Source organism: Quercus lobata, chromosome 6, assembly GCF_001633185.2.
Source record: "Quercus lobata isolate SW786 chromosome 6, ValleyOak3.0 Primary Assembly, whole genome shotgun sequence".
Lineage (NCBI taxonomy): Eukaryota > Viridiplantae > Streptophyta > Magnoliopsida > Fagales > Fagaceae > Quercus > Quercus lobata.
This window is the reverse complement of record NC_044909.1, coordinates 18,779,846-18,788,071: the sequence shown is the minus strand read 5'-3', so window position 1 is coordinate 18,788,071 and position 8,226 is coordinate 18,779,846. Positions and strand designations below refer to the sequence as shown.

At 34.5% G+C, this 8,226-nt stretch overlaps 1 protein-coding gene across 1 annotated transcript; it reads left to right on the top strand.

The window, feature by feature from the left end:
- The first annotated feature begins 1,421 nt into the window (after window positions 1–1,421).
- LOC115993634 (metalloendoproteinase 2-MMP-like) lies at window positions 1,422–2,410 on the top strand. The gene has a single exon (XM_031117581.1). It carries the CDS (start codon window positions 1,422–1,424, stop codon window positions 2,367–2,369), a length of 948 nt encoding a protein of 315 aa, XP_030973441.1. The 3' UTR covers window positions 2,370–2,410.
- Window positions 2,411–8,226: the final 5,816 nt, after the last annotated feature.

The window sequence follows — 8,226 nt, the reverse complement described above, 5'->3', positions numbered from 1 at the left end:
TTAATTAATTCAATTACCCAAGTTGATTAATTAGGTCAAATTACATGCAAATCGTGGAGGCACCAACAAATCACTAAATAAACTAAATGTGGTGAAAATTAAATTGACATGGTGATTTGTTAACAAATGGAAAAAACTTTTCGCAAGGTAAAAACCCCCTTGAGTGAATTTAAGGTTACCACTCTCAAGAATCCACTAATTAATAATCAAGCAATTACAAGCATGAGGAATCTTACCACTACCCTAGCCTATCCCAAAATACCAACCTTCAGTTGAACTTTTGCTCCAATACCCAATTGGACTTAATCTTATAATAGTCTTCTTTCCTTTGATACACAAATCTCCAATCTATTACTAACTCCTTTGCACAGATCCCAATACGTGATTAATTTCAACAACTTGAATGATTTTTGTTGGCTGCAAAACTCTTTACTTCATAAATAATGAAGATTAAGAAGCACTTAATTGCAAAACCCTATTACTAACTCCTTTACACTTGATTGCAAAGATCAAGAAGCTTTGTTTTTCGAATTTGTTTTTAATTTCATGTAGCAATTTCCTGTCAATATAACTAGAATTTTGTAAAGAAGAAAAAATATATAATTAATAAAAACAATGGAATTTCAAGAAAATTTTCCCGTGATCAACTGCACTGCATATTTTACACACTCTCCCAACCCGCAGTTTACGCTAATCATTTTTTGTCCCAATCAATTTGGAGACTATATAATGAAGGGCAGAGAGTCCAGTCCAAGGGTATTCGTTAAGACCCAAATATTAGAGAATTGGTCTCCTTTTATTATTTTAATATAACGCTGATCAACATATACTTGCGTGGAGACTTGGCCTGTAATTAATATATGTAAAATCAACTTATACTTTGACCGAAGAATTGGAAGTCTTTCAATCTTAGGTGCGGTTTGGATACTGAAACGCAGCGCGTTTTGCGTCTGCGTTTCAGCCTTCTTCTTCTTTTTCTTTTCTTTTCTTTTTTTTTTTTTTTTTTCAGCACATGAACCGTGCATTTTGCTTATGAACAGTAATTTACACTGATTATGCATGCAGATTACATTATACGGAAGACATTATGTACTGTTTATGCACTATTCACAGAATCCACAATAACTTTATTCATAAAAAAATATTAAAAATAGGTCGTACGGTACTATTTACACATTTAAAAATTATTTTACTATAATGTTTTTAATTTTCAGCTGTATCCAAACGGTTAAACACGGGTTAATACACGACTGACTTAGCAAAAGATTTATCAACCTGCATTCACACGATTACACACCGTCTTAGATTCTACTTGATAATCTATAAATAGCAACCAAACCATGACACTTTTGCAACATCAAGTTCTAGCTTAACATCTGCTCAAAAAAAAAGTTCTAGCTTAACTTCAAACTTTCTTAGTTATGGCTTATAATAAAGCTTTTTCTCTATTTTCATTCACTCTCCTCCTCCTCGTCCTCCTCCTTCCTCTCCACTCGCATGCAACTTCACGAAACATCCATGACAAAAAATCATCACCCTTTGAGTTTCTCAAACATCTTCAGGGATGTCACAAGGGAGAACAGGTCAAAGGCATCCATAACCTCAAAGCCTACCTCGAAAATTTTGGTTATTTGAGCTATAACCATTCCAAAAATCACACTCATACCAATGATGATGATTTCGATGAACTCTTGGAATCTGCCATTAAAACATACCAACTAAACTACCATCTCAATGCCACTGGAACTTTGGATGCCAAAACAGTATCAACAATGATGATGCCTCGTTGTGGGGTGGCAGATATCTCCAATGGTACGAATTGGATGCGCTCAGGCAAGAAGAAACACCATCACCGCCATGGCTCTTTACATACCGTCTCTCACTATACTTTCTTCCAAGGAAATCCCAAGTGGCCATCTTCTAAGTACCATCTCACCTATGGATTTCTTCCTGGCACTCCAACTGAAGCAATGAGTCCCGTCGCAAAAGCTTTCGAAACATGGGCTGCCAACACACACTTCAAGTTCTCAAGAGCTCAGGACCACACAAATGCAAATATCAAAGTTAGTTTCCACAGGAGGGATCATGGAGATGGGCACGCTTTTGATGGAGCTGGTGGAATCTTAGCACATGCTTGGGCGCCTACTGATGGGAGATTCCATTATGATGCAGATGAGCAGTGGAGTGTTGGAGCTGCCCCAAATGCGTTTGACTTGGAGACTGTTGCATTGCATGAAATTGGGCATCTTCTTGGACTCGATCATAGCTCTGTTGAAGGGGCCATTATGTGGCCTAACATACGTCCAGGAGTGACCCAAGGTTTGCATAGGGACGATATTGATGGCATTAAAGCCTTATATAATTTTTGAGTGTGTAAGCCTAAATATAAGCGGGTAGAGAATAAAGCATTTGCTATCTACTAGTTAAATTAAGTGCCAATGCATGGCGTTAGGGGTACTAGGGTATACATACTTCGAAAAAGGGCAATAGATTATTGCGAGACGCATATTAAAGGTTTCACCGACTCACACGAGAAAGTGATGTTTAATTGTAATTTTCTTCATGCGGTAATAATAATGATTTGTTTGTTGTGATGTGGTAAATAAAGCTTTTAAAAGTTTTTTCTAACTATAATAAAAAAAATAATTATTATTTCTTTAATATTTTTTATGATGGTGTTTCAACACGAAAACTGATGATACTAAAAATCATCAATTGGGTCACTCATCCAATCCAAAATTTTTTACGATTTCATAGGATCTGTAAAATAAAGAGAACTGATCGAAGAGACCACCAAATTGTGCTCGGAGGGAGAGCTTCTGATGCTTGAGTCAGTATCAACTCATATTTTTTATATATAAATAGCAGTTTTGTAGTAGTTTTTTACATACTTTAGCAAGTGAGACAACTTGTCTCTTTTATAGGTGACTTAGGTAGCTGTTGGACATAATTATAGGTGATTATTACCTTGAATATAACAATTATTTTCTTGATGGGAGTTTAATACCTTTGAGTAATGGTCGTCAATGAATATATTGAATGTGATTGAGCGGTTATCTTTCTTCGATGGCTTGCTGATGACTTAACATCGTCCATTGTGGTTGACAACCAATTGATTTTCTTAGACTCATCAAAAACTATTAAAAATTTTGGGATCTTTTAAAAGTAGGATATTATTGAGAGCAAGTTATCAATTCATACTAATGAAGTATAAGGATAAGGATAAGGATAAGGATGTATTCGTCTAGGATCCTCGTCCGGTGAGCCATTGTGGAAAAACGACCTCAATTAGAACTCTACAAACCAAAAAAACATATGAGTCAACAAACAAGTATGAGATATGTACTACCCCAAAAACCAAGGAAGGCCTCCTGATAGGGAAACATGATTCCCAAAACATATGATCTGAATTTACCAGAGTAATGGTCATAAACGGATAAACCTAGAATCTATGTAACCCAAGAATAAAACTCCTATATATAATCTCTCCCTTGAAGGCATGAAAAGAATCCTCCTCGGCCTAAATCATGATAGTTGCTTGAATTACAAGATTGATTAAGCGACCCAAGAGCTCTATAAATATAGTTGAATTCCAATTTCATGAGGTATGAGAAAATCACAAAAGTAATATTCTCGCAATTGTGAATAGTGTGGGCATTAAGTCAAGCATCAAAAAAGTTTAGGTTGGCATCACACTTAAGGGTGTCAATTCAAGTTAGCGTGTCGTGTTCATGTTATGTCGAGGTATGGATATTCAGCAAAATGACTTAACCCATTTAATAATCATGTCATGACCCTTCAACCTTAACAAGAAATTTTAATGAAGTAGGTGAACATGACAAGACTTGACACGCTTAATAAACGGGCCGTGTTGTGTAGGATTAACATGAATGTGACACAACATATTTCAATCTGCTTAATATTAAATAGGTTGGGTTGACACAAATTCAATTTATTTAACCCGCTTTAAAAAAGCACATGATTAATACTGTTATAAATTTAATAAACAACAGATTTAATACAAACTCACAACATAAAAATACCTATTAAGCATACAATTTGAAGGTAAATAATAACATCAAATACTTAAAACACATCATCTAAAAGTATAAAATAACATCAAAGTACTTAATAAATATTAAGTCCATAATGTAGTATTATCTATATAGAGTGAGAGGAAGGTTTTAGGGTTTGAGAGTGAAAGGGAGTGAGGATTGGCAGAAATTTAAAAAAAAATTCAAATTAAATATTTATATGAAGTTTTAGAGATTTAGAGTTTATAAAGTTCAAGGGCCTTGTAACTGAATTGACATCTCCCCATGCACAAAGTACTTAGGGGTCTTAAGGGGAAAGAGTTTGTAAATTTTCAACTTACAATTATATCACTTATAAGTTTTTGTAATTACATTTTTTTTTTTTAAGTTAAAAATATAGATTGGATATAAAAGGTATTTGAACAATCTTGTTAATACCCCGTTTTGCAACCTACATTTAACCTCACATGGAGGATATGGAGGATAAAAGAGTAATTTCACCTTGAAAATAGGCATCTTAATTGTGGCCATTAGATCCTTAATTTCATTTCATCAAAATGATCTTGATGTTGTAACGATCAAATTGACTGGTCACAAACCTTAATCGAACCATCAAATTGAAAGTTGTCATCAAATCAAGTTTGAATGGCCAAGATGTATTATCACAAATTGAGTCTGACTATATGTGACTATGAACAATTGATTTTAATTGGTTATAATTATAATCAATTTGAAATCAATGACGTGTCATAATTTGATTGACTAGGACTACTTCTTATGGTAAGGTTGCACATACTTGATTAATTAGATAATCAAATATTAATTATTCAATGAGTAATTTGTGTAATTATTTTTTTAATTGGGATAAATTTAGAATTGATTAAGTCTAAAATAGAAGTTATTGGAGCATATTAATGTTAGTTGGAAACTAATTTGGGGCCTATTAATATTAATTATGCTGAAACTATTTTCAAACAAATGACCTCTGCTCACCATTTCATTGATATCTCTCAAAATTTTTTTAATTTGTGAGTGAGGTTAATTTTACTAGAAGCTAGACATCTGGGGCTTCAATTTGAGCACAAGAATGAGGCGGAATTGATAAAGATATGATTTTTTAAAATTAGCTCTGAAAATTGTTATAGGAGCTACGAAAAAAACCGAGGTTTTAGACATTTTGCTTGCTCATCACTCCAACCAACCTCCAAATTTAATGCACCAACTTTCTCTAAATACTAAAATAGGGTCTAGGTTCATGATTGTCTTTGATCATTTGTCAACCCTCATTAAATTTCATTCCATTCATATTCTCTTTACCACTGCTATATGTTAGGACATATGTGATTCACTTTTTAGGAACATATGTCACTACTTTATGTAATTGGCTAATCTTTTGACAAAACACACTTTACTTGTATTTGGATAGATCTAGGATGTGTTTAATACTTCAAGAAACTTTGTTTCAAGATCAAGTGTTAAAGATATGCAAGTCTATCCAGAATTCAAGCTGAAAAATGCTTATCATTAAAGCTCGACATCTAGCCATCTATCAAGTTTAAAGAGCTGTTTAGCCTTGTGGCTCGACAGCAGCTCGATAGATAGGGTATCTGTCGAGGTTTATGAAAAATAGATTTTCAATTCTGTTTTGACTCTAATCTGTGATTATGTATTTGGTCTATCTTTTCTTACAATCCTAGACATATAAAAGGATTATTTTAAGGGCTGTCAAAGAGTTCACAACTTGCACAAGTGTTAAGTAAAAGTTTGTTCAAGCAAATTCTGACCGGAGATAGAATTTTCCCTAGCTCATCATTCTTGTGAAGAAGTTGCTGTATTTGTGCACCGTAAGGTTTTGTGACCAAGCATCTTCTTGATCTTCATCGTTGGGATGAACTGAAGAACTTTGCAGCCAACAACCTTCTCTAGTTGGTGATTGAAGTCGTGTACTGGGATCCGTGCAATTGATTAGTCATGTACTAGGATCTATGCATCAAAAGGAGAAATTGTTACTACAAAACAAGTCCAATTGGGTATTGGGATAAGAATTCAACTGTAGGTTGGTATAAGGTATTGAGATTCCTTTACTTGTAACCGCTTGTTGTGATAATAGTGGAATTTCGAGAGTGGTGACCTTAAAATCACCCTATGGAGTTTTTGCCGTGTTGGTTTTCTCCATTCGTAAACAAATCACCTTGTCAGTTTATTTTCCGCTGCATACTCAGTTTATTAGTGATTTGTTTGTGCTACCATGTGTTTGCATGTTAATTAACTTAATTAATTCACTTGGCTAAATTAATTGGTTAATTTATCACAAAGGGTAATTCGTTTTTGGCCTATCAAATGGTATCAGAGTAGGTACACTCTGATTAGGGTTAATATTTGTTGTGTTGATCCATTGACCCTTGTTTGTCATGGATAGAGGACAGTCATTAATTATATCTCATTTATTTGATGGCACTAACTATGCATATTGGAAAGTACGCATGAGAGTTTTCTTGCAGTCTCTAGATGAGAAGGTGTGGCAAGTTGTAAAGATTGGCTAGACCAAGCCAAAGGAAGCACCGGTCAATTGGGATGATGCCAAGATCAAGGCGGCAAACTTCAACAGCAGGGCATTGAATGCTTTATTCAGTGCAGTCACTAATGAGGAGTTCAAGAAGATATCCTCTACTGAAACTACTAAGGAGGCATGGACCATTCTCCAGAAAACCTATGAGGGAACCAGGGCTATCAAAGATTCAAAGCTTCAGAAGCTTACTACGAGCTTTGAAGAAATCAAGATGAAGGAGGATGAGTCGTTCGATGAGTTCTATGCCAAGTTCAAGGACATAGTGAACTCAGCCTTCAATCTTGGGGAAACCATTCCTAAACCTAAGATTGTGAGGAAAGTGCTCAGATCTCTACCCGAGAGATTCCATGCAAAGATCACGGCGATCGAGGAATCAAAGGATATTGACAAGATTCCTTTGACAGAGCTGGTTGGCAATCTACAAACTTATGAGCTAGGGTTAACTAGAATTGGCAAAACGGGTAAAGGCAAGAGCATGGCACTGAAGGCCAAGAGCAGTGACACGGATGAGTCTTCAGACGATGAAGATTCTAAGATGAAGTCCTACATCACCAAGCAATTCAAGAAGTTCATGAAGAATGCCAATGGGAAGGGCTTCGATAAGGACTGTAGGCAATCCAGTTCTTCTCAATTCAAGAGCCAAGACAAAGGGAAGACTTTGAATATGATGTGATATTATGAGTTTAGCTAAAATATACTTTACATCCTTTGAGTTTAGAGTCGATTCTTCATTGGTGCATTAACTTTCAAAACTTATAATTTACACTATTAATTTCTAAAACTTGCATCTTACCTCCTTTATAATTATGAAATGTCAATTTTTTGTTCAAAACAACATTTTTGGATGAGCAAATGACAATAGGTGATAGTCGAGGGTGTGAATTATATGTTTTGAAAGTTGAATGACTAATTTATAAGAAACCCCAAATAGAAGTGTAATGCGAGTGTATTTTTACTATTAATCTTTCCTCAAAACAATTTATTTTTTTTTTTTTGTTATCTCTCTCTCTTTTTTATATCTAGATTTGAAATTTATAAATTTACAAATTTACAAATAAAATAAATATTACGTACAATATTATATCTCTCTCTCCAACCCCCCACCCCCCCCCAAAAAAAAAAAAATCTTCTACTACCCTTACTAAGAAAGGAGAAGAAAAATTGTTTTTTTTTTTTTTGGTTTAGATCTCTTTAAAACAGATTGTTTAACCTAATAAATTAACCAAATAGTTACTTAGGTTAATTATGAGATCTAGGTTAAACAATAGTATATCATATCATGCAATGCGGGAAAATAAATAAGACAACGATATGATTATCCAAGAAAACCAATAAAACCAATCCATTTCAAGGTAAAAGCCTGGAGAGGATTTGACCTAACTATCCTCAAGGTAAATAAATCCACTAAAAATAATTAAAGTTTACAAAAGATTTAACTCCTAAACCTAATGCTTCCTCCAATAGAACTAACTAACACGACCACGTGTAGCTCCGACTCCACGGACTCTTCTCTCTTGGATTTGCTGAACGCAAACTCCCATGCTTATGACTTTGAGATCTCACCAGTCGTTGTTGATCTTGTAGCAGCAACTTGATTCCACCAGTTCTTCACTGTAGATCTCT

Bases quoted from the DNA above. Each gene is read 5' to 3' on its own strand.
- LOC115993634 (XM_031117581.1), top strand. From the start codon at position 1,422: ATGGCTTATAATAAAGCTTTTTCTCTATTTTCATTCACTCTCCTCCTC.